The 27,321-nt window shown below is 37.6% G+C and overlaps 1 protein-coding gene across 3 annotated transcripts in view; it reads right to left on the reverse strand.

The window, feature by feature from the left end:
• The window catches only part of uggt1 (UDP-glucose glycoprotein glucosyltransferase 1), a 52,459-nt gene extending 26,124 nt beyond the window's left edge, over nucleotides 1–26,335 (reverse strand). Inside the window, exons 1-19 of one of the 3 annotated variants that reach the window (XM_008106476.3) lie at nucleotides 26,315–26,335; nucleotides 22,927–23,066; nucleotides 21,989–22,068; nucleotides 20,318–20,448; nucleotides 18,645–18,757; nucleotides 17,183–17,357; nucleotides 15,605–15,701; nucleotides 13,271–13,349; nucleotides 12,963–13,063; nucleotides 11,758–11,857; nucleotides 10,193–10,253; nucleotides 8,317–8,408; nucleotides 8,051–8,201; nucleotides 7,139–7,258; nucleotides 6,255–6,340; nucleotides 5,286–5,421; nucleotides 3,900–4,031; nucleotides 2,617–2,781; nucleotides 2,145–2,265 (exon numbers count right to left, since the gene is read on the reverse strand). In XM_008106476.3, the coding sequence (XP_008104683.2) occupies nucleotides 2,145–2,265; nucleotides 2,617–2,781; nucleotides 3,900–4,031; nucleotides 5,286–5,421; nucleotides 6,255–6,340; nucleotides 7,139–7,258; nucleotides 8,051–8,201; nucleotides 8,317–8,408; nucleotides 10,193–10,253; nucleotides 11,758–11,857; nucleotides 12,963–13,063; nucleotides 13,271–13,349; nucleotides 15,605–15,701; nucleotides 17,183–17,357; nucleotides 18,645–18,757; nucleotides 20,318–20,448; nucleotides 21,989–22,068; nucleotides 22,927–23,051 (2,065 nt within the window). In that variant the 5' untranslated portion in view covers nucleotides 23,052–23,066; nucleotides 26,315–26,335. Of the gene's footprint in view, nucleotides 1–2,144; nucleotides 2,266–2,616; nucleotides 2,782–3,899; nucleotides 4,032–5,285; nucleotides 5,422–6,254; nucleotides 6,341–7,138; nucleotides 7,259–8,050; nucleotides 8,202–8,316; nucleotides 8,409–10,192; nucleotides 10,254–11,757; nucleotides 11,858–12,962; nucleotides 13,064–13,270; nucleotides 13,350–15,604; nucleotides 15,702–17,182; nucleotides 17,358–18,644; nucleotides 18,758–20,317; nucleotides 20,449–21,988; nucleotides 22,069–22,926; nucleotides 23,067–25,817; nucleotides 26,081–26,314 lie in introns of those variants that run through there. The other 2 variants (XM_016992144.2, XM_016992143.2) reach the window with 2 other exon arrangements.
• Nucleotides 26,336–27,321: the final 986 nt, after the last annotated feature.

The raw sequence follows: 27,321 nt of genomic DNA on the forward strand, positions 1-27,321 counted from the left end.
TGTTCCTGATTTGAAAGTGTTATTCCTGTTTAATTGTGCTTTCTTACTTTCAAAGTAGTTTTTATACTCCAGAAACTTGGTTTTTGTGGCTGCCATAAACTACGTTGTATTGACTGAGACTCAATGAGATAATAATTGAAAAGCTATAGCAAAATGTGCTGCAGAATTTCCCACAAAAAAGTTTTTGCAGTTTAATGAACTTCTCCCATGTTTTTAATGATATAACTAATTAGGAAATGACATTTATAACCCAGGAGCAAAAATTGTGTTACATAGTATTATTTAATGGCGGGTAAAGATTGGAACGAACAGAAAGGGATGTGAAAGACCTGTACAACACAGAAAAGAGTGACAAACAATTGAAGACACATATCTGAACTCAATTGACAGACCCAGTCTTTTGAACTTGAACACGTCCATTTGTATTTTAGAATGTTTTTATGAATGTTGATGTAAGTTAATAATTTTTAATCTAATTTATAGTGTATTGTATAATTTTTACATGTGTGTTTATTGTAAGCCACCCTGAGTCCCCTCTCGGGTGAGAAGGGCGGGATATAAATGTTGTAATAAATAAATAAATAATATATCTGGATACAACAGAACAAGAGTGTCAAATTTAATGCAAGATTTCAAATCTCACACTTCAATGGTAGATAAATAAAGTAGAATCATTTTTATTTCAGGATGTGATGACTCATGGGCCTTGTAATCCTGTTCCTAGTACTATTGTGGCAGACGAAGAGGAAAACATGGGATTTTCGCCGGTTCAGCCAGAGCTGGAGCCTCTCCACCTGGAGGATGTTTGCCCTCAAGAATTCAGCCAAACAGGCCTTGGGCAGAACTCCCCCCCGTTTCCCCGGAGGGACAATTATACTAGAGATAGAGGAGTCAGAGAGGCTAATCGCCGGAGCCTGAGAATCGCTGCCAAACAACTAGCTGATTAGGTCTGCTTCCCTTGGGAAATTCTAAGGAGTCATGCATCTGGACAGAGTTGGGTTTCGCTTCTCGTTCTCTAGGGAAAGTGTTCTGTTGGCGGGAAAACGAGACCCAATATAGGTGTTTGTCGCAAGGGGAACTTTGCGGAGTCAATTGATCAGCTTGAGGAGAGAGATCGTGTGTGGACTTCGTAATCCCAGTTCCTTGCTTCCCGGATCAAGTTTCGAGCCTTGCCTTGTTCACGTTTTGCCACGGACTTTGTTTCATACTTCATGTTTGCCTCGTTTCAAGTCTAGGATCAAGTCAAGAATCAAGTTTAATTCCAGCCTTGTTGTCAAGCTTCATTGGACTATAAGGACTCTGTTATTTCCCCACACTATTGCTTGGCAAAGTGTGTGTTTCGGTCAAGTGGATTAAAACTTTGAACTCTAATATCTTATATTGGACAATACATTTCTGGACTATATTTGACCTCATCTGAAAGGTCTGCTTCTGAACTATATTCTTCACTTGTTTTTATTGTTTTTATATATTTCTTTAATAAAGATATTAGATAGAGTCTGGCCTCTGCGCATGGTTATTGGTGTTCTGCAGCCTGGGTCCTGACACAGGACTATATTTGTTTCTATGCACTCTTCGAGGGACATTTGCCAAAGGTAGCTAAAACCAAAATCGATGTAGCGAAAGTAACATTTTCTTTCTCTTTCCTTCTTGTCCCTAGTTCCATATCCACTATTTCTATCCAAATATTTCCAGCTCCTGATGTCTCTGTCTCATTCTTTGCCCATTATCCCTCCATTTATTCCTTCCATGCAGAAAGCGGACGGAAGACAAAGAGATTAACAATGATGGTCAGAGAACGAATGTTGCTTCTGTCATGTCCATTTTGATCTAACTATATTCACCCCATCATGTGCCTTTCAAAAAAAAATTACACAGGAACAAATAAGATTTTCAAGATGAAAGAGGTAATTAACCCCTAGCCTAAGCTAATCATTATTTGCCCTGTTATGGAGGAATAAAGTGCAATTACTTGAAAACAGATGTGGATGATTCCAGTCTCCTTTTCATGCCATGCTAGATATGAGAACTGGGAGAACAACTTTGGCATACATGCTAAACTATGGGTCTGTTTCGCGTCCAAATCAAGACTTAAGGGCCTACCAACAAATGTTTGTATTGTTACAACACAAAGTGTGTCTTACTTGTTGCAGTCAAATCTAGGTACTCTCTCTCGGACATCAGGATCCGAGAGTTGATTCTTGGAACAACATTTGGCTGGTTCATTATATAGTCAACCACATCTTGATCATTTGACAGTTCACCCTGAAACACAAAAAATATAGATCAAAAAGCTCAACAACATTGTTTTAGAATCTGTTTGAGAAATCAGAAACAATCTTAAAAAGAAGGATTTAAAAAAATATCAGGATACTTTAGATTTCACTTGCACCCAAGATGCTGATTTGAAATCATTCTTAAATCTCTCTATCATATCATTAACTACTAGTGAAACTCATCCACTCCCATTCAAAAATGTTTTGCTCTGGGGCAGTAGGTGGCAAATATTTATGATATTTAAAAAGTACTTAAACACACAAAGTTACCTACATAGATTTTTGAATTTTGTCCCAAAGCTTCAAGTCTACAGTACTTTTTAAAAAGAATGTAACTTACCAAATACACAGCTCTTTGGAAAATGCTTGTGGTTTCTAGTATTTTATGCATTGTCACAGTTTCTAATTCATCAGGGTCAAGTTGATCTTTTTGAAAGGGCATCCCATTAAAAAGCACTATTGGGAGGGGACCCACACCTGTCTGCTCATAGTAACCACGTCCTTCCTAAAAAACCAAAAGGCACAACAAATAAAAGTATTTTTCTCTCTGCTACTGGCTTCATTGCAACAATCTTCCACACTAATGCAGTTCTGAGCATGACATCACAGACCATAGTAACTATATCTTTTCTAAATACACAAAATACAGAACAAATAAATTTTTCCCACTGCTACTGATCTCACTTCAAGACCCAACACACTAATGCTGTTTTGAATATCATGTCACAGACCATCCATCCCATGAACCTGTTTCAGAATAATCTAGCCTAGAAATGGGCACATATGGATGATCGCAAGGACAATTATAACTCTTCTGGAATCTCAATGGGTCAGGGAGTCACTTCCAGATACTTCTGGACCGTTTCTTCTTCACTAGTTATCTGTTTCAGAGGTAGGTTCCCCCAAAACGGCTTTTTTTAGTGGGGTTTTATCGTGTTAGAGGTGATTTGAGAATGTACTGCAAGTCACTTCCGGTGTAAGAGAATCGGTCATCTACAGAGATGTTGCCCAGGGAATGCCCAGATGTATTCCCATCCTGTGGGAGGCTTCTCTCACGTCCCTGCATGGAAGCTGGGGCTGACAGACGGGAGCTCACACCATCTCGCGGATTCAAACTACCAATCTTCAGATCTTCAGGTCAGTAGTTCAGATGGCACATATACTTCCAAGAGTTTTTTCAATTTGAAAAAACCCTCAGAGGACCCCTGGAAGACATTAGAAGCTATATGACACTCTTTTGTAGGCTTCCCTGGAGCCCTGTGCATTGAATAGCCACTTTCATGTGCTGCTCATAGAGGGAATTACAAGGAAATTTAACACAGTGCATGTTGCTATATTGGGTAGTGTTTATTCAGCCACTCTCATGCTTTCCACTTTTTCTGAGCTGAGTGCAAAGGATTCAAAATTATGACAATAATAAGGGAAGCCTTGATAGGTAGGTTCAGTTTGCTCATAGAAAAAATAGAACAGGGAATATTACCACACTGTTTCTTTTTAAAGTGTTACAATAATTCAGAAAACGTATCCTGCTCTGATTGTCACTGCACCCAATAGTTGACAGAAATTTTATCTCAAAAGGCATACAAAACTATAAGATCCAGGCATTGTATAGACATTTCTTACCTTCCTGTTTAGATCATAGGCAGAATCAATGCCTAAGATACTATTAACTTCAACATAAGGATATTGCTTCCCAAGAACACTAACCACGTGTTCCACTGTCAGTTTCTCTCCTGCAGTTACTTTGTTATAGATCTATGAAGACAAAATGAAGCACACTTGAGACTACCTTGTCTCCCTTTCTTTCAGGAAAGAATATTAATATATCAACTGTATTCCCACTCTCTTTGTAAGAGAGTGGGAATACAGCCTTGAACTCCTTCTGCAAAGAGCACATTTCAGATCAAATCTAAGTTAGAGGGCATGGATTGTGAGAAATTATTATTGGAATGAAAGACCTCTTAGAGCTATTATTCCAGTCACAGAGGAGGTGCCCATTTTATAATGACAAGTTTGAAAGAATCAAATTACAGCCAGAAAAAAATATTTTGAGAATCCTCAACAGGAGGAACAATAATTAAAGAAATACATTCCTGAATAGAAATAGGCTGATCTTTTTAAAAATAATCTAAGAGAAAAGGGTGGGAGAGAGACATGTTGCAACATGTCCTCCCTCAACAAAAAGTAAATGGGAAGAGAGAGGATGGGCTTTAAATTCTCACATTGGTACAAAACCAATAGAAGACAGGAAGCAGAGTGAAAATAGGAGCAAGGGGAGAGTAAAGTCTTGTGGTCTCAAGAGAAATTTGCACACTGCTTTTCTTTCTCTACTACTATTGCAGTGTGAGAGGAAAAGAATGCCAAATAAAATGTGGCCCAAATGAATCAGGTTCCAGATGTTTTCCTCTTTAGTCCCCTATCAGATTTCCATAAAGCATACCACAAGGGACACACATGCCACTGACACACTAAGAAGGAAAATGGGAGACGAGTTGCTTTGACAGAAGAAGTTCTATTCCTGGGTGCTTTAATAGGACAGTCCTTTTAAAAAAGGGAGAATCAAAACACCTTACCCACACTACTTTAATTTTTCAAAATGATTTTAAGGAATAGGCAAATAAACCTGGTCAAAATAACTAAAATACAGCATAGGCCATGACTCCAAAGGATGGTAAAACTATGACAGACTAAAATCAAGCATGTGATAACATGGTAGTTATGGTAGTTAAAATCACCAACCTGAAATAAAGTGGTAGTTAAAACCACCAACACAGATTTTAAAAACAAACATTTTATTGGTCTGAAGAACAAATTATTTTAACTAGTAATGAAGTAAAACCAAGTTAATAAATATGGCAATTTACATTTTTGAAATAAGGTTTATTATTCTTTTAATGACTATCAGCCCAACTATTCTGAAGACGTAAAGAAAGCATTTTCTCTTATTGTTCCAGCATAGTACTGACATTTGCAAATATATCTATGTTGGCTTTGGGAAGAATTACTTACAGATATAACCGTCTGGAAGGCAACGTTATTATCTACTTCCTGTGCAACATAATTGTAGGCCCGAAGGAGAGCAACCCCAGCATCTTGTAAGCCATCAACATCGTCAGATTCATTTACAACAAAGACTAAACCAATCCTGTTTTTTTAAATAAAAAAAACAATAATCAATTGGAATGATAATGGAATATTCAATGCATAGCTACTGACAGTAAAAATCTCTGTGGCAGAAAACACTGATCAAAACCTAACAATGGGGAAGATGTGATTTTGCCCATCACAATTAGTTCTTTGACCTTGGTCAAAGGGATTAGGAGAAAGCTGTAGCATGTGCTTTCCTTGATCATAATTAATCCCTTCCTTTATCTGAAAAGAGAAGTCAGCAAAAACATTTTTGTCGTTTTTACCAATGTGACCCATTATGCTTATAATGATTTTAACCTGTCTGCTGAGCATTAATTGAGATTCTTCTCTTAGCAAATTGTTAACTTGTTTCAAATTTTGGGGTAAGAACATAATCTTCATAATATTAACTGCTACTGAACTTGCTATAGATATTCAGTCATTGTTCTACATGACAGAAGTTATGCATGAGAGGGATTATGGTACATGATACCAGTTTTACACCTGCACCAGTTCTCAGAAAACTACAGTCACAAGCATATGCATCTGTTGCAGTCCCACCGCAATCCCATATCTGATCTTCCACAGCTCAAAAAACAAATCAGCCTGTTCATTAACTCCTACTGATATCTCCAAAACACTTCTGCCCTTTGTTCTCTCTCACATGGTCAGGAAAAACAGATAAAGAAAGTGCATGAAAACTGAATGGAGAAGATGAATGAATGCTCAGCAGACCTCTAGCAAGCCCAGTCTTTACTTTTCTAATGATCAGGAAACTTATCAGTTGTGAATGTTATATAAAGGCTCAGAGGTAAAGTTAGGAACTTGAGAAATAAATCACAGGATTACCTCAGTGGTATGTGGTTACTAAGGAACATTTCAGCCACACTCAGTAATTCAGTTGTGCTCTCATGGGATGGGTCTACTATGAATACCTGAAAGATGTAACAAAAGCATGATGATGAACAGCAAAGATTCATAACTTGAAGGTTAAAGTTATTATTAACCTCAGGAAACTTTGAAGGCCTACTATGACAAATTTACATGGCACAAACTCCAATTCATATGGAACTGCATTGACACTCATGATGATACATTTCTAGCTGATGTCCACAGCTCCATCTAGTCTAGTTGCATGGGATCAGTCTCAGTTAACATGCCATGAAGATCTAGAGAAAGTGCTTGGAGACTTGTGGCCAGTTACTTGGATTCATTATTTTTGAGTATTAACAACTAGCAGGAAAGACTGACTACGTGGGTCCACAAAGCAATTATTGTCTGTGTACAATGAAGAAAGGCACCAACTGCTTTGAAAAATTATTTTGTACAACGGCTCTTTAACACTTTTTGGAGACAGCATTTTTTTAGCAGCCATCACTCAACTGGGCAAAATTATAGAGAGAGTTATGGTGTTTCAACCCCATTTGCCTTGGATGAAGCAAAATATCTAGACCAATCTCAGTCTGGATTTGCTAATGAAATTATTTTAGTTGCCCTGACAGAATACTTCTGCTGGAAAACAGTTGTGTAGTGATCATATTCTTACTATTTGTTTGGATACTAGTGATCATGGTATCTTGCTGGATTTATTATGGATTCAAAATCAAAGGCATTCTGATTCTGTTCCTATCTGCAGGTAAATTCAGAAAGTGACATAATGGGAAGAAAACCTAAAATTGTCCAACTTTAAAAAAAATCAGTGTGCAGTTAGAATAAAGCAGAGGATTACATACAAGATTATGGAAATTTTTCCTTATTTGTCTGATTACTCCAGGAAAAGTAGGACGTAGCAGCTCTTGAACACTGGAAGGCCAGGAATTGTACCTGCTGTCAATTTCAAGATTATTGATCCACTAAAAATAGAAAAAGAGAGATAAAAATCCTGTGAATGAACAGCTAATTCCTAAAAACCCAAGTTAATTAGGGTTACCCTTCACCCAACATTACTTTACTTTTTAGAACTGTACTATAGTAAAAACAATGAGACATAATAAACAGTAAAGAAAAAATATAGGAAAAGTTTACTGTACAGCATTATTTTTCTCACCATTTCAGTCTCAACACATAAATTCTAGCAGGCCTTAAGACTACAGCTCTGGCCTATTTGTCTAACTATAAGGTTATGTTCCCAAGGAATAGCAGTTACTCGGAAACCATTTTTGACTTGCAATTCTCCTTTGCACCTGAAGATCCGCACTGCTTGCACTATGCTTTGACACAGGATCGGGCTCCAGTATTGCAGCAAGGGAATCTATGGCCCTTTTTCATTGGGCAGTGAAAACCTTGAACACAAAGGCTATGTTCTTTAGAAGAAAATTATCCCATAGCTGCTTCACTAGTTACATCTCTACAGACCTCTGGAATTCCAGCTAAACTGCCAGAGAACATTGCATTGACACAGAACAAATCCCCTTTCACTAAGCTTTGTAGTATATTGCTTCTTGCTTGATTTTAACAGATCACTTGCTAAAGCATACATTCTTTGAAATAATTCTGTGACCCCATATCTACACAAGTTGTTTTTAATACACTCCTTTGTAAGGATCTCATAACAGATATAATTCAAAGAGAATGGGCGGGTTTTGTTTGTGTGTTTTGTGGTAGCCATGGCATTATGCATTTCGATTGCAAGAACGCATACTCACTGAAATTGCAGTACTTCTGATATCGACAGCATAGTCAGAATCTGATGGCTGGATATTTAGCTTTAACACATTGTGCATGGAAAGACCCATAATTCCTAAACTGTGCAGCCCTTCCATAACGCGAGCTTCATTTCTTAGGACATCAAACAAGCTAGAAAGAGCACAGACCAGGGAGGAAAACTTTAAAATATAGTTATCAACATAGTCTAGCCTTTTAAAATCATTATCTTACATTTTAAAATAAGAATAATCAGAAGGATTCATACCTGAATATATCTTGTGTGTCCAGATCTATATGCAGCCCATTAACAAACAGAGCTGAATCCCCCAACTGTAATCCTAGATTTCCTTTGAAGTACTGGGCGGGGGGGAATGCAACAAAAACATTAATAGTATTCCAAGAACTAAAACTGGTCACTTTTGTTCAAGACTCAAGTATGAATTACTTTATGATAGGAAAAGGAGAAAGATGGGACAATACATAAGGAAACTATCACTAAATTTGCAAACTGCTCATTCCCTAGTACAGTACTCTCATAGCCCTTTCAAGGTTGAGAAAGGCAAGAAAAAATCAGTCCCAACTATCTCTGATTTACAGTTCTCAAACCATCTAGCTATCACTCTGCCAATGGATAAAGTTATACTATAGAAGATAATTAAACTAGCTATTTTAAAAAATAATTAATAACTAATTCAGATGTATTGCTGATAATAATTATTTAGACTGGGTGGCATTATTGGTTGGCAAGACAAACAGTAATAGATGGAAATAGATAGTACACGTTCTTAAAGTCAATTTAATCCCACAAGTGGTTTGACAAAGACAGTCTCTAGTTTTGCTTCACTGCTTCTTTCCTTTTTGTTGTGACAACCCTGTTGCTCTGTATTATTTCATTTTTTAGAACAAAACTCTTCAGGGAACTCATTAAGATAGCTTTCTTGATGTTTTGCACTTTAATGGTGATATTTTCTACAGTATGTTTTTATCTTTTCTGCATATTTTTGTCTGAAAAATTCCTATAATTCCTCTGAATAATAATAAAATAGATTACAGATAAAATATCAATTATACTACAATCTCAATTTGAGAAAAGTTATAAAATATGACAACAAATGGAACTGTCCTCCTACATCAGTTATTTATTTCATTTGTTTAATTCTCAAACACTTCTCCAGAGTCATTTACCAGCTTGCTTGACACATAGGGAATAATTATACGCACAAGCCAAGGTTTTTTTGAAGAACTCATTAGCATCTTATGGGAAATATCCAGATTAAATCAATTATGACCCACTTTATTCAAGATTCTATGTATTCAGAAAAAAAATACACAAAATTATCATTGTGTTCTTAAAGATTTCTAATAACCTTTCTCTGGATACTCTGCCATGTTGTGGCATCTATAGGATATCCTGTACAAGACATACAGGAAAAAGTGCAGCTTTTTGCTAAAAGCCATCCCTACAACTCTCACTCCTGGGGTTACCATAATCTGGAAGTTCACCATATTGCATGGAACACAAAGTGGGCAATCCTTTGCCTTCCTCATTCTAATAAAAAGGCAACCAGCGCAGAAAACACAACCAACCAAAACTGTAAATTGTTAAGAGACTTCAATTCTTCCAGCAAAGCAACCATTTCAAAAAGTGTTTGGTACAATAAGGAAGTCTCATGGCACTTTTCAAGTGAAGTTTTTAGGGACATTATACTTAAATTAGTACAGTGGTTACAGTCCCCCTTTTCAGCAGCTATCTCTCAACAACACTTATTTAGAGAAAGCAATATAAGAAAGGAAGCACCTTACATGAAAATCTGAATATATGCAGCAAGAATTTAACAGAAAGCATTTGAAACCACTGAGGAACAGCCTTGTACAAACAGAATTATTCTGCCTTTCTTAAACTTGAACAAATGTTAAATGTTGGATACACGGTTTTGGAGATATTTTTAAAATGTAGAATACTTTTTTCTTACTATCATTGTAATACACACACACACACGCTCAAAGGTATTTAACAGATGTATAAAATAGTGCTTTCTTCCCAAAAGGAGAGAGATATGGAATGGTGCTGGTTAGTAGACTTAGATTTAAATCCAATTCAGCTCTGAAGGTCAAAAACATATATATGTACACTTTATTACCTTTTGGTTCTCTTCAATTTCTGATCTGAGTTCTGGAGAAACAACAGTCTTCGTCATTGCCCTGCAAATAGCAAGTTTCACTTTATCATATTTATCTGTTACACTTCTTCCCAAAAGAGGAATACAGTAGAATCTCACTTATCCAACATAAACGGGCCGGCAGAACGTTGGATAAGCGAATATGTTGGATAATAAGGAGGGATTAAGGAAAAGCCTATTAAACATCAAATTAATTATGATTTTACAAATTAAGCACCAAAACATCATGTTATACAACAAATTTGACAGAAAAAGTAGTTCAATACGCAGTAATGCTATGTAGTAATTACTGTATTTACAAATTTAGCACCAAAATATCACAATGTATTGAAAACATTGACTACAAAAATGCGTTGGATAATCCAGAACGTTGGATAAGCGAGTGTTGGATAAGTGAGACTCTACTGTATATATCAATAGACTGCAGAACCAAAACAGGAGGCTACACAAAATGTTTTTAATTAAAACTTTCTAAAATAGTCTGTACTAGAATTTACAAGGCATGCATTAAACTAGCAACATTTCAGCTTCAAAGATAGTGCAAAAAAGCACTGAGCAGTGATCAAATACTTCCACCTTTTCAAAACACTGTACAAGGGAAGACTTCAAGTGCTACTTTATTCTTAAATGACAAACTCCAAAAACCAACTGGAGCCTTGAGGTATCTTATGCTAGAGAAAACACTTATAATGGCATATTTTAATATTAAGATAAAGAATGCTAAACCCCTGTTCCAAAGATACTGACAATTCAGAGATCATAGAATCATAGAATAGTAGAGTTGGAAGAGACCTCATTGGCCATCCAGTCCAACCCCCTGCCAAGAAGCAGGAAATCGCATTCAAAGCACCCCCGACAGTTGGCCATCCAGCCTCTGCTTAAAAGTTTCCAAAGGAGCCCCCACCACAGTCTGGGGGAGAGAGTTCCACTGCCAAACAGCCCTTACAGTGAGGAAGTTCTTCCTGATGTTCAGGTGGAATCTCCTTTCCTGTAGTTTGAAGCCATTGTTCCGTGTCCTAGTCTACAGGGCAGCAGAAAACAAGCTTGCTCCCTCCTCCCTATGACTTCCCCTCACATATTTGTACATGGCTATCATGTTTAACTTGTTGTCCACAAGGACTCCAAGATCTTTTTCACATGTACTGCTGTCTAGCCTGGCGTCCCCCATTCTGTATCTTTGCATTTCAGATACCAGAAAGGGAACAGAATCCTCTTTTTGCACAGTCTAAAACTGAAGCCACACACTCAGATGTGAAACTGATATTTCACTGTCTATTTTTGAAGCTAAAATGCAATGTATTAAGATAAAAAATGATTGCAATACTGGAATTCAGGTCATCGTTTCAAAAAGCATACAAAAGCTATTGATTTGCAATAGTGTTTCATTTCAGGTTTCATCAGCCAGAATTCTCCTGTTTGTCCCGAGATCTTTAAATACCTTCACTGAACTGTGAACAGTTAGCATAACACGATTTCTACATTTTATATAACAGCAGTCATGGTAGCAGCAGTTTCCAAGCAGTTACCTAGCTTTTGTGGGAAAATTCTGACTTAGATCTTTCATGACCATCAGAGCATCCACAGTGGGAGCAGCAAGAATGCGGGCAGCAGTCTGAAAACTTAGATCTAAAAATGAAAACATTTGTTAGTTCTAAGACTGTCCCTTAGCACGAACATATTCTGGATGAAATTCTATTACATTTTTCCACAGTTTGAATTGCTTCAAGTCAGTTGAACTTGGAAGAGAATATTTTCCCTTCCTTTTTCTGCACTCTCCAAATCTGCTTGAGGAGGGATTTTCCATGGCAGATTTTTGGAAACTGCAGGGGGTGAAAGACCTGTCACAAAAAACAGTTACCAACTTTTACACTTAACCTAGAAAGTACAGAGGCCATCAGTCTAACCTCTTAAAAGTTCCTAAGCACATAAATATTCCCCCACATTTTTGATAAAGTAATATTGAGAGCATCACTAATTCAAGATCCACAAATCATTTTAGCAATGTACACAATTCACACAACCGCATTTTAATCAAAAACGAATTATGCAACTGAACAACATTCACTAGATGGAATTGAAACAGATGGACTTGGGTTTTACACTACAATTCTGTGCATGATTACATCCATGCTTACTCAGAACTATTTCCCCACCACATTAAAGACACTTCCTTTGCAGCATGTTTGCTTAGGACTGCAGCCTTAAGTCAACTAATATTTCAATAACAGGATTATGAACCATAACATGCTTCTCAGAACACCATGTGGTCTATGTGGTGCTTCTCTTCCTTCTCTCCAAAAGCAAGTATTTGTACAGAGGGTAAATTACCCTATTTACCTGATTCTAATGCTCTTTTTTTTTTTTTACTAAATTACCTTCCCAAAATTGGGGTGTGCAATATTCATGTAATATGATAAATTATATTTTGAGTATCAGGATTTTGAAATTTGAGTTGTGCATTAGATTTAATGGCACATTAGACTCGAGTAAATATGGGTACTTACAATGGTGTGCAAATGGAAAATGTCTTAGAACACACAGCTTGTAATTAGTTTAAATGGGACTTCCATTTATGTTTATTCTTATACTTCCAACTGCAGGGATGGAAACAACTTCAACAACTCTGAAGTATCCAAAAAATATCTGTTGCTTTTTTTGGATTTTTCCAAACACAAAAATATTTATACACATGTCTCCCAATGAATAAATACAACTAGTATGTGAACATTACCTTGCAATTGCCACACTTTTAAGGGTGCCATTTCATTGGTGCTTTCAATGAGATGTTTTCTTAATTCTTTCAGTTCTTCTTTCAAAGTGGGATGTAATTGTCTGAAACGATAAAAAATGATCCAGAAAATCTGCATTAGACAAAAGTAACAATTGCTCCACAAGATCTTTTTTTCTGGCAACTCATGGGCGTCAGTTCAATAAAGCTGTTCTAATTCTTTAAATGCTTGCTAGTTAGTTTCTGGAATGGTTTTGGTGAAAAAGCACACACACATATAAAATGATCAGGTTGATAAGGTAATGGTGCACCTTAATCTTCCAAACAGAAATCCTTGCACTTCATCAATAGGATCATTTTCGCCTATTACGGTTGCGTTTGTGTCTGTACCTACAAAAACATGAAAAATAATCTGTGATTACAATACTATTCAGAAAACCATCAGCAACAATTGGTTTGGCTTTTGCAAGTCTCCAGCACACATAACCTCACACATACGAGAAAGAGGGCACCGCCTTTCAGTGATGTTGGCAATCATGGCAGTATCTTAAAACAAAATGCCCCAATCAGCATCTTGCCACCACTGCAACTGTAGTACTGTCCTTTACTATCACCACATTCTAGAGTGGAAGGGAAGGTCCAGAACACTCAAGTTCTTTTTGCTTTCTAGACTTCACACCTTCCACACAGTCATCCACTTTCTTGGGATGCAGAATATATATGCTTTTATGCTTGCATTTTAACTATATTTTAATCTGTGATTTTATAGATGTTGTGAGCTCCTGGTGGCGCATTGGGTTAAACCCTTGTGCCAGCAGGACTGCTGAACAACATGAGAGAAAACTTCAAAAAAGATGGTAAGACATCAAAACATCCTGGTGTCCCCTGGGCATCGTCCTTGCAGACGGCCAATTCTCCCTCATCAGAAGTGACCTGCAGTTTATCAAGTCACTCCTGACATGAAAAAAGCATCTATGCTGTGCCCCACCTCATGCCGAAAAGAGAGGTGGGTAATAAATACAACATTAATGAATTATTATTATTATTATTATTATTATTATTATTATTATCCGTATGTACTCGAATCTAACGCACCATCGAATCTAATGAGCACTTCAATTTTCAAAACCGTGAAATCAACGAAGTATTTGCTGACAAATGTAATGCGCAGCAGCAAGAGGTGCACTCTGTAATATGGCCATTACAGTTGCTGCCTGCTTAAAATTCCTTCTTTAAAAACAAAATCATTAGACCACCAAAGCTTCCAGAAATGGAAAAGAAAACCTTGGGGTGCATCTATGCTGTAGGATGAATCCACTTTAACTGCCTTGGTTTGATGTTATGGAATCATGGGAGCTGTAGTTTTACAAGGCCTTAAGCATGCTCTGCTAAACAGTGCTGATGTCTCACCAAACTACAGATCCCAGGATTACATAGCATTGATCTATTGGAAATTAAATTACAGATGATATTTCTCAAATAGGAGCTCCAGGTGCTCCTGAAGCAGCTTTCCCTATTGCTTTGGCCCAGCACTAAGATTACCATACTACGTGAATCTAATGCGCACCCTAATTCTGGCAAGGTGATTTAGCCAAAAAAGGTGAGCGTTAGATTCTAGTAAAATACAGTATTATTATACAATTTCTATAAGAAGCCAAAATCAAATTACTAGATAATTAGAAGTCAGAGGCTGCACAAAAATGACCAAATGTTTCTCTTTGCCTCTTTACCTTTTTTTAGGCACATAAATGACACAACGCATTCTAATTTTCATTTAGAGAGTATTATCAAACCTGTTTGTTAATTGGTATCTATTTTCTTTAATTTGGGAGATTTGCTACTTATCTGGCATCAAATTTTAATCAGCAGTTAAACACTGGAAATGTGAGGCATCAGGCAGCTTTGACGGGAAGGCACTCAGCAAGCCAACAACTGACAGAGAACAAATCTACACAGAATCAAGGAGTCATATGGAGTTTCCCATCCCTTTCTTTGACATGGAAAATCATCATGCACTTCTTGGCGGATAGCCTTGCTCCAAAATAGTTAATATCCAGAAACCTTCTGGCTCACTACAAAAGGCAGCAGAAGATAGCTCAAAGATTTTCACATGGTTTCCTGGCTAATACCAGAGTGATGGAAAATCAAAAGGACCTCCTTTGATCAACGCCAATAACATCGTCATTAAATGACTTTTCTTTTATTGCTCTCATTTTATTTATTTATTTATTTATTTAATACATTTATATCCCGCCCTTCTCACCCCGAAGGGGACTCAGAGCAGCTTACAAATTAAATTTACATACAATATTATATTATTAGCATAGCACAATACTGGCAATAAATTACCATATTGTACTATATCTATATATTGTAATATTATTAATATTACATGTAATATATAATTTATAATTAATATTAAATTAGTATTATATTGTATTACAAAATAATAATATTATTAATATTAAGTGCATTTTGTTGTAGATCACTTCCAGTGCAACTTTATTTTAGAACAATCACACATAACTAAATCTGAGATTACTAGAGCATAGAAGAGTAACTCAACCTTAAACAGAACTAAGGAAAACTTTGGTGTCCATTCATGTCATGGCAGAACCATTACTACACTGAAGGGAGGGATTCACCTTTCACCTGGGTATCATCCTTGGCCTTATACTCTGTACTTTTAATGGCAAGCTCCACTCCATAGCCTGAAAGGTAGACTTTTTCTTTCCTTGGATTCTAAAAGAAAAATGAAGAAAATGAGATCACAATTAACAACTAAGATTAACGACTAAAGATATCTACTAATTTATTTTTTCAACTATACAGGACCACGGTTTCCTGGAAAATGAAGAACTCTAATGATCTCCATGTGACTTGAAGGTTTTGTGGCCACCCTCCACCATGCCTCTATAAGGTAAGTTTGTGCTCCTACTGATAAGAGTTGAAAAGGGTGGCTTTCATATTTTAAACATAGAGTGGCTCTTTCCTTCTTCACATTGCCTCTCAGTAGGAAGATATACTGATATCTGGAATTGTGCTCTTGAGGTTATCTGGTGAGCTTTTAGTTTTTCAGTAAAATGATACCATAAGGGCAGTGCCACTTTTTGGTCATAAATTGTCAAAAGCTGTAATGAGAAGTCATTAAAGCTGGATTTCTGAGTATAGTAGGACTCGGTGGGAGTGAGGTGAGTAAAGTCATCACTACTGGACATCTCCAGAAATGGCAATTCAGTTGCTTTGGGTTATGTATAGGATATTTTTAACACCTTTCATTTCTTTTTGTGAGGCCCAAATACTTTGAAGTGTGGGAAGAGGTTGCATGTGGCCAGTGTGTCACACTTTCTACAATACTTGTCATAGCCACTGGAGCAGACTATGGCAAATTTGACACCTCTAATTGTATAATGCCTACAGTGAGACTAGCAAGTGTTTCTTAGGTAAGAGGAAAGATGCTGAGCTCAAGATTTTGGCTTCTTTCAATTTATTCAAGACACATGACACCAGGATGATACAATATTCAAGGCAGAAGGCAAAAAGAATGTACTCATTGAGCAATAAAAATATCTTATAAGCAAAGAAGAATATCAACCAATAATACTGTAAAATTGTTCATTTTCTAAACTAAGGCTGAGCAAATTCTAAGCCATTAAACATAGACAATCTAACCTCCCAGTTGCATTTTTATATGAATACAGACAAATATTATCTTTGTGATACAGTAAAAGAACAAGGCTAGTTTCAATATACAGTAGAGTCTCACTTATCCAAGCTAAATGGGCCGGCAGAAGCTTGGATAAGTGAATATATTGGATAATAAGGAGGGATTAAGGAAAAGCATATTAAACATCAAATTAGGTTATGATTTTACAAACCAAAACATCATGTTATACAACAAATTTGACAGAAAAAGTAGTTCAATACACAGTAATGTTATGTTGTAATTACTGTATTTATGAATTTAGCACCAAGATATCACGATATATTGAAAACATTGACTACAAAAATGGCTTGGATAATCCAGAGGCTTGGATAAGTGAGGCTTGGATTAGTGAGACTCTACTGAACAAATACTGCAAGCAATCATCCTTTTCTGACTCCGAGCAAATGGACTTGCAAAAAACATCTCCAAATTTAGATCTAAATATAAAGCAACACACAAAATTCATAAAGAACTCTTGAGAACAATGTGGCATTTTCTACATCAGATCAGTACTTACAGCGATATAATGCCTAAGGATATAGGTGATATCTCCTGCATTGGCTTTTGATATGAGAAGTTTATGGAATGTAGAAAACTCTCCAGAACCAATTTCAGCATACATTATAACAACAGGACTTTCTGGGTTTGATACTGGGTACTTGTGGTCTCCTTTAAACATAAAAGGTTTTGGCCTAGAGCAAGACAAAAAACACACAAATTGAAATGTTGCGCTTTAACCAAATTAAATCACACACATGAATCAGAACATACACATAAAAGTACTATGCATAGCTTATACTCTATATGATGCTTATAGGGGAAAAAACGCTTCACTAAATAGATTTAAAATAAGATTGTCACATGGAGCTACAATCCATTATTGTTCTTATAATGAACAAATGCCCAGAATGACATTATCTCTGAACTATTTTGGAATGCAAACTGTCGTGTTAGCCTTTGTGTTTCTATAATGAAACAGAATCATTATGATATAGTCGAACCTTGGTTAGTGAAACACAAATCAGCTTCCGCCTATGTTTGACATTTTTTGGATTCAAGAAGCCAAAACATTAATGTTCTTTTTTGGAAGCATTACATGCAATACTGGGCATTCAACGGAATGGAATTTATACAAAGAAATATTGCTTTAGTGCAAAATACACAAGAGAAAGCCAGTTAGCCATTCTGGATGATAAAGCAAACAAACTGATGTTTTATCACAAGAAACTGTATTGCAAAATTACTCCAATAGTTTCCTCTTTGATCAAGCCTCACATATTAATATAATATATTCTTTCTTAATATTGTTAAACATACTTTTTCTCATTATCTGCTATAAACACCAAAACACCAATAGAAAAAAAGTCCCTGACAACAATTGCAATTTTAAAATTACAGAGAACACCAATTCAAGTCCACTTCCACATTAATCAAGACAGTCAAGCTGGCAAAGACAACATTCCAAGCATTTTGCTTAAATCTTATGTTGGAAATAAAATTTACCATCGTTTTCATGGGGGTTCAAGGCACAGGACTCCAATGAAAGTGAGAAAGCTGCAAATATTGTAAGCCCCTCCCAAACATGCATACTACAGGATCCTTTCCCACGAACTGCCCCACACAATTCAGATTTTAAAGCCATTCCCCTCCAATCCAATCCTTTGCCCTACACCATCTGCTGACCCTCCACCTTTCCAGCACTGTCCTGCCAACAGTCCCTCATTCCCTTTCCTACCTTCCCATCATGATGCCTATCCTGATTTGAAACACCTTCCTCTCTCCTTTCTCCACCTTCCCAACACTAAACAATGAAGGAAGGGCAAAGGAGCACCAAAAGGGATGAAGAGCTAGAGCTAGACCTAGTTAAGCAGAATCTAGAAATTCACAAATAATTATAAATCCACGTAATATAAACCTGTGCATGTCAGGTGCTAACAGCAAGCTTAAAATGCCTAGGGTCTGGTACAAAATAAAATTACCTTTCTGAAGCTGTCTGTAGAAGAACTCCAAGTTTATCAGATTCACAAGTCTTCTCTCCATGGACAACAAAGAATGAATTACATCTCTCTGGTGGGGGCTCATCAGCTGCTATCTGTATGAAAATGTTTCTGTTATAATATGATGACGACCCCCCATAGGGGGAAAACAAACCATATCTTAATCATAGCAACAGGATACTTTGCTGCTAATGGATTAATCTGTGTAATAACATTTGACTACATAAAGCAACAACAGCAGAGATACTGAATCATGGGCCCTTGTTGAGTATTGTTTTGATTGAGCTTTCGCTGCTATTTTATATTCTGATGTTTTATTTAAGTGTGTTTTATCTAGGTTGTTATATTTGGTCTTGTTCTTATTTTAATTCTGTTTTTTATTTGATGGATATCTTGTATTGCTTTTTAGTGTTTTGTTGGCATTTTGCCCCATATGTAAGCCACCCTGAGTCCCTTTGGGGAGATGGTGGCAGGGTATAAGAATAAAGTTACTATTATTATTTCCACAATTTCCTGCTTCCAACTTCTTAGACATTAGTAAAGAGGCAGATTAATTCCTTAGAGGTCCTTCAAAGGATTCCTAAAATGCCAAATAAAAATTTTCTTAATCAATCAAGGAAGCTCAGTTGTCTTCGAATTAACAGTAAATAGTGGAATGATATTATAGTAACCTATGTTTCTTCACCTTCCCACTTCCCTTTTTTTCTCAGGATTGATCTATTCCACAATGTCAAATTAATACAGTTTGAGACGACATTAAGTGCTATATCTCAATACTATGGAGTCCTGGGAGTTGCAGTTTACATTGTGTTTAGCTTTCTTGCCAAAGAGTGATGGTGCCTCACCAAATTTCAAACTCCCAGGATTCCACAGCACTGAGCCATGGCATTTAACATGGTGTCAAACTGCATTCATTCAACAATGCAGATGTACCTAGTCTTATGTTTTGTTTTCCTATAAACTGGAATTAGTAATTGCAAGTGTTAACTAAAGGTATGTGAAAGAAACTTTCTTTGCAATTGGAAACTGAAAAATAATGTATTCAATATTTTTTAAATAAATATATTTATGCTGTACTTTTGGCAGCACTTATATTTTTCCATTACATTTATATCCTATTTTTCCTCCAGTGATCTCAAGGCAGCATGATGACTTTCCTCCTTCCCAATTTATCTTTATTTTGCTCAGTAAATCCCCGGGATTGATCAGATTGAAGTAAGTGGAAATGCTGAAGGCTACATCTGATTTTAGTGAATTGGCAAACAACCAGGAAGTTCGGAATGGGTGGATGGATGGCAGGGCCATAGCCAGAGGGACAGGTTTAAACGTTAAAAAAAACAAAACCCTATAATGTGTCAGGTTAAAAAAACTAGTTTAGTCATAAATTGACTAATTCAAATTCATGAGTAAACCAGGTTTTTGGGGGGAACTGAACCCTTAACCCCCCGGCTATGGCCCTGATGGGTGGCAAAAGATTCAGTAGTAGACTCAGCAGCATTATTACATATCCCAATATAAGGTAGAGATTTAATTACTGTCAGCTAAACTGAAGTGTCAAGTGCAAGGTGTGTTTTCCAGTTGCCACTTCCTTCTACATTATCATCACTGGCATCATTCACAAATATTCGAAAGGCCCCCCAAAATGTTGTACTAACCTGCTGAAAGGCTTGAACTGTTGCTGAATAAGAACGTAAGGACAAGGCAAATTTCAACAAATTCTGCTGCAAAGGTGAAAGATGCTGAGAAGCTGCTTGCAGTATCGCATTGTAAGAGGAATAATCAGTATCTGTCAACCCATAGAGACAACAGGGCAGTTATTTCTACAATAGTCGCGCATGTAAGTACGTTGAAGATCTATTCAGAGCTCTTTTAAGTTTGGGGGGCTTCTATTTGAAAGGAAACCATGTTAACCTATAATATTTTAAGGAACTGTTTGATCATTCAGCAGTTTGGCAGTTATTATCTAATCAGTAATGGCATGCTTCTTGGAACTATACTGTGCTACTCCTAAAATATATGTGCAAATAATTAGTCTTTGGCTAATAAACATTAATCAATGTGTTACATAACCAAACGCCTCCATGTTTTAGTCATTCTGCTGCAATGCTGTCCATTTCAAAGTCAGTTATTCATTTTGCACAATTATCCAAAATTTACCAGCTTTGCTGCAGAGATCTTCAATCATATGAAATGTGAGGAAACATATTAGAATCATACCTTGATATCTGACATCTTTACACTGCCTACCACACATGAAAAATAAATATCCAAACTTGTAAAACACTATTCTAGGAACTAGATAAATAAACAGAAAAGCATATATTTCCATACATAGGCCTGAATACAGAAAAACAGCTGGAAATTATTCAAAAGGCAAATGTAATTGGGGGGGGGGGGGGGGTCTGTGAGTGTATCTACACCATAAAATCAATGCAGTCTGATACCACTTTAACTGCTATGGCTCAATGCTATGGAATCCTGAGATTTAATGTTTGGTGAAGCATCAGCACTCTGGTAAAGTGAAAGGGGTTTGTAAAATGACAACTCCCATGATTCCATAGCATTGAGCCAAGTGGTGTCAAACTGGTTAATGCTACAGTGTAGATGCACCATATGAGAAGGAATAAGGTGACACCCCAAGTAGACTCAAGACTCAGAAACTTAACTGCAGCTCAAAATGTGGCATGGCCTTCAAGAGCTGTGCAACTCCCTGTTGCAGCAGCCCTCAATGGGCAGTAATACAATACTCAATAAATGGGTTGTAGTTGGCTTATTCAATACCACATTATACACCCTATCTGAACCAGGCCCAGTTCATTACCATTTTGTATCTTATAACACAGGGATGGAGAACCTCAAGTCTGCTTGCCAGATGTGGCATGCAGATGTTTCTTTTCCTGTTATCTCCTATCAGCAACCAGAAATTGGAGGGTATTGAAGGAACAAAACAGAGCTGTGCAAAGAAAGATGTTGACCTGTGCTTTCTATTGTTGCTAAGGAAATATTCAAACTACTACATATTACATCACACCTCATTACTCTTTTCTTGGTCCAACCCCATGCCTCCCTATCCACTGATGGAATTGAGCCACAAGACCAATCCAAATTAGATTTCAGGCCCTGAGTACACTAAGATCACATACTTAATATGAGTGAGTACAGAATATAAGAAAACGGTTAGCTATTCTTGTTTCTGGTATTATACTAGGAACAATACCAGAAAAAAACAATGTAACGTTTATCAGTATACTGAATAATGTTTACAACTAATCCCAACATTCAGCACAAATCTCAGTAGCTAGGAAACAAGGAAATGTAATTACTACCATGATTAGATGATCCAAAGTCTTGACAGGTCTCAACAAAGCTCCAGAATTTCTCTTGACTTTCCTCTGCTAAAAATTCACTAAAGAAAGACAGTGGGAAAGCATTAGATTAATATTCATTAAAATGTTTTTGCAGTGGAGTAGTTGACAGAATATACTGTGTCTCAGAATCTCCTGTTTTGCTCATTTCAATCAGCTATAAATACACTGGTAAATCTTAGTATATAACTATTACTTAACAACAGTTTGCCACCCAAATATACAATTCTAAGAACATCATTTTTATCAACAAAACTGTTGTATGAATTAAAAGGATTATTTTTCTAAAGCAGGCAGGACGGGCCATGCCACTTTCCTCTACTTCCCACCAGCAGACAGAAACCAGTACACAACCCCAATCTCACCTACCAAACATAGATTAAAGAAAAATCTAATGTTTTTGGCTACCATAGAAGGAGAGACATCAGCCATCCCTGTGTCAAGAAAGCAATATCTTGGTGGAATCTAATGCAAAACTAGATGGATCCCTTTTCACTGGATTGCTGCCTACAGGCTGAGAAAGTTTAATATAGCATCAGAAGTGGGAAATGTCTATTAATTTTTTTAAAATCAAAGATTATGGATGAGAGAAGTTTCAGGCTTCCCTTTTAATCAACCATGGCCCTGTTATCACTGTTCAAGAATTTCCCATTCCAAAATCTACTTTCTGCTGTTTTAATGTGCCCCAAATCAGAGGATACTGAAAATGTCTTAGGAAACAAATCAAACCATCAGCTCAAGAAACATCTGACATATCTGCCTACTTTCACCTTCATAGATTTTAATGTTTTGCTTTCAAAACTGAGGCTGCTTTTGCTATCTTTTATCACACAAAAATAAATTCTGACAATGAAGTATCTACAGTACCTTTAGAAAAGCTGGTTAGACAATATTATTACCTTGCTTCAAGCAATAATGGTGTTGAGAACCATTTGGTAGTCAAGGATGAGGTAACTGCTTTTGAATCTGCTTTCACAAAGGAGAAGCTCATCCATAGTCCAATAAGTATTCTTAGAGTTCCCATTGTAAAAACGAATGTCTGAAATAAAAGTGAAGATTCTTTTGTTATAAAAATTTTGTTTCAGTTCACATAGACACATACACTGCTTATGTAGAGAACCTTAAATCCAAATTTTTGCAAGAAGTTGTAAATACTTGGGGACATAAAGACACCACTAAAACTACGGTAGTTAAAATCTCTTCCCTTCTCTTTAATGTATGAGCAGGAACTGGGAAAGCTTCTACTTTCACTTTTGAATAAACCACATTCTTCCTTTACTGTGGCACTAGAGAGGAACCTGGGTCCTTCATATGCTAAATTCCAGTTACTATCAGCCTCAGTTGTCAAAATTGCTGGGCAGGGATGAGAGCACTAGCAACATTTGGGAATCCAGCCTTCACCTAGAGTTTTTTTCACTGACTGCTTGGACAAAACCTTCTTTACCAATGTTGATAAATTAATTACAATAATACTTTTGGAGCTATTTTTGGATATTTTTACTAATGGGCCGAAATCTAAAGCTGTGCGTTTTAACTATTGCTCCTTCTTGGCAGTTTGCAAACCAGCTCTTTTGCTAGTATCAAAAAGCTATCATGTATTATGTTGGTTTCTCAGGGTGTTACTCAAATGATTAAACTGATTGTGTATACATTGCTACCTGAAATTAAAATATTTCCTCCAAAAATGTATAATATACCCTTTAACAGCTAATAACACAGCCCAACAACAAAATTTAATGGAGTTTTGATTTTTAGACCTATTCCTGGGGTTATTTGGGGCGCTGATTCAAAAAATTGCATTGGATAGATCGCATCAGCTCTAGTTTCTTAGATATGGTTATCATAGTTTTCTATGGGTGAGCAGATGGTGACTAATATACAGCATATGTTATTTATCTCAAATCTAGAGCTGAGAGGAAAAACTGGTGCCATTTTTGGACCCAGTAGGTCCAATATACCCAAACCTCCAACTCCCAGAATTCTTGGTCATTGAACAAGGTGGCTAGGGCTTCTGGGAGTTGGAAGCCCAAACAGCTGGAAGGCCGCAGGTTGAGGATGCCTTATATAGATGTATCTTTGGAAAGCTCTTTCTTCCAGTCCAGTTCTCTTTCTAGCTCTGCCTCTAAGTTACAATACTTTTGAGTGATCTGGTGGCACTTCAGGGATTCTCGTTTTTCAAGTTACACAAAAATACACATTTAGCTAGTGGCTGTTCGTCAGGAGAGCTACCAAATAAGGACTACTCTATGGATATGGCTTTTAATTCTGGTTTTTTAACTATGGATATGGTTTTTAACCCATTTTGTTGTTGTTGTGGAAAGTGTTTTATTGGTTTTTTTATGATTTGTTTTATGATTGAATGCTTATATTTATTTTTCAATTTATTGCTTATGATTTCTGAGGCATTGAATTGTTGCCTTCATGTTGTGAGCCACCCTGAGTCCCCATAGGGAGATGGGGTGGGATATAAACAATGTTTGATTGATTGATTGATTGAGGATGCCTGATCTATACATTGGATAAAACATGGAGTTTCACACCATTTTAACCGCCAGCACTGAATCCAACAGAATATTTGAAGTTGTTTTTGAGCTTTCCCTGTAAAAGAGTGCAAGTGTCTCCCGAAACTCACCCTTTCAACATCCAGGACTCAATACTATCTAACAAATCGCATCTCCTAGTACAAGCCTGTCCAGGCCCTTCAATTGGTTGACGAGGCCCTGATCTCGGCCCCAAATTGAGCATTAGAGAGGGGGCCTTCTTGGTGGTTGCCTTCCGCCTGTGGAATGCCCTCCCCAAGGAGATCAAAATGGTCCCTCCTTACTCTACTTTAACAATGTAAAACTTCTTTATACTCCCAAGCATATAATGAGGAGGGATAAATCCCAGAGCACGGATTAACCAAATTGGAAATGTAACTCTACCTCGGCTGGCTTTTAATGGTTATCATTTAATATAATTGCTATTTATTTATCGTATCCCAAGCAAACCAAAGGTACAAGTTGTAATGTATTTGAAAACACAAAAGTTTTTTAAAACTTGGTACTATACTAAATGTCCTTTGACTAGTAGCTGGCCACTTGGAGTGCCACTTTTTTAGCCTGCCACTTTTGGACTCTCACTTGCTGGGGTGTTCCTGCAAGTATCTCTTTAGATCTTAGAAAACGATTTCTTGATTTAAAGCATTGCCGTACTGGCTGATATCCGAACAGAGAATGGGCCAGAGATGTCAATGCCTTCGTTCTTTCATTGCTGACTGCTACTTATATAATTGCTTATTTTAATTTAGTGTATAATGTTTAGTTTTGTTATTTGTTAACATTTTTATGGTTTTTGTTTTATATGGGCATTGAATGTGTGCCTGTTGTGTTGGAAACCACCCTGAATCCCCATGGGACTGGTATTCCTCTGTTTTCTGAGTGGTGTTCTTTATTTACTGCCGTGATTTTAGACTTTCATTTCCATGAAAATGAAAAGAATCTGGGTATCAGTATTAAAGAAAACTCTAAAATCAGAACAGTAAATAAAGAATACTACTCAGAAAACAAAGAAATTCCAGACATGAATCAATCAGGGCCAGCTAACACCTCCCAACAAAGGATTTCCCCAGACATGAATCAGTCAGAACTTGAACCTGAAAGGCTATTCAGTGCTAATCAAGGTGGCCAATTGCAACATGCACACCTGCCTCAGGCAGACAACAGTTTTTTTTCTCCCACCCTGGACCTTCCACAGATATATATACCTCACTTGACTGGTTTCCAACAAACCTCACAACCGCTGAGGATACCTGCATAGATGGGCGCGAAATGTCAGGAGATAATGCTTCTGGAACATGGCCATACAGACCGGAAAACTCACAGCAACTCAGTGATTCGGGCCATGAAAGCCTTCCACAACACATTGATGATCATGCCTTCTAATCCTTCATCTAAGTCATTAATAAGAGATAGTCAAACTACAAACTCCTATCATACCACCGCGGTGAGCAATGGAAGTCAAAAGTGGCGTCAAGTTATATCAATTCTACAGTGTGGCGGCTTTCCAAGGGGACTTTCCTGCTCTCCTCAAATCTCTGCCTTGGCGAGCCCCGGGTGCATCCACACTGCAGAAGTAATGCAGCCTGACATCACTTTAACTGCGCTTGCTCAACCCTACGGCATTGGTCGCTCCGCAAGATCCGGAGGCTCCTCTTCCACAGAGTGCGGCTGCTGACTCGCCAAACTACAGCTCCCATGATTCCATAGAAGTGAAACATGGCGGGGATCCCGCGGAGGGCCCACTCACCGCTTCGCCGCGGCCTCTTTCCCGCTTCCCTGGCGCCGACGGGTCTCCTCCTGGGGCAGCTGCAGGGATCCGGCTCCTTGCGCCTGTAAGCGACCGCCACGCTCCTTTCCTGCTTCAACTGCCGCGGCTCCTTCAGTTTCCTGACAGCTCCCTTCCGGTTCCGGCTCCTTGCCGGCTACTAGGAAGAAGGGCGACCTGCATAGAGATAACGACGTTCTCTATGGAGAGGACAAGCTTGGAGGTTGGCTCCGCCATCTTGGTTGAGGGCAAATATGCCCTTAGCCTCTGGTTCGGTGGTCCCTGAACGGCACTGTTCCAGTGGGGGGCTGAAGGGGAAAGGCAAACTGAGGAAGGGTCTGGTTATTGTCGTAGACTTTCATGGCCGGAATCAATGGGTTGCTGTGAGTTTTCCGGTCTGTATGGCCATGTTCCAGAAGCATTCTTTCCTGACGTTTTGCCTGCATCTATGGTAAGCATCCTCAGAGGTTGTGAGGTTTGTTGGAAACTAGTCAAGTGGGGTTTATGTATCTGTGGAAGGTCCAGGGTGGGAGAAAAAAACTGTTGTCTGCCTGAGGCAGGTGAGCATGTTGCAATTGGCCACCTTGATTAGCACTGAATAGCCTTTCAGGTTCAAGGTCTGGCTGCTTACTGCCTGGGGAATCCTTTGTTGGGAGGTTTGTTTTCCACTCAGAAAACAGAGGAATTCCAGACATTAATCTATCAGGGCCAGCTAACACTTCCCAAGAATTTCCCCAGGCAGGAAGCAGCCAGACCCTGAAGCTGGAATGCTAATCAAGATGGCCAATTGCAACATTTACACCTGCCTCAAACAGACAATAGTTCTTTCTCTTGCCCTGGACCTTCCACAGCTATATAAACCCCAATTGCCTAGTTTTCAACAGACCTCACAACCTCTGAGGATGCCTGCCATAGTAGCAGATGAAACATCAGAAAAGAATGATTCTGGAACATGGCCATACATCCCGAAAAACTCACAGCAACCCACT

This window comes from Anolis carolinensis, chromosome 3, assembly GCF_035594765.1.
Source record: "Anolis carolinensis isolate JA03-04 chromosome 3, rAnoCar3.1.pri, whole genome shotgun sequence".
NCBI lineage: Eukaryota > Metazoa > Chordata > Lepidosauria > Squamata > Dactyloidae > Anolis > Anolis carolinensis.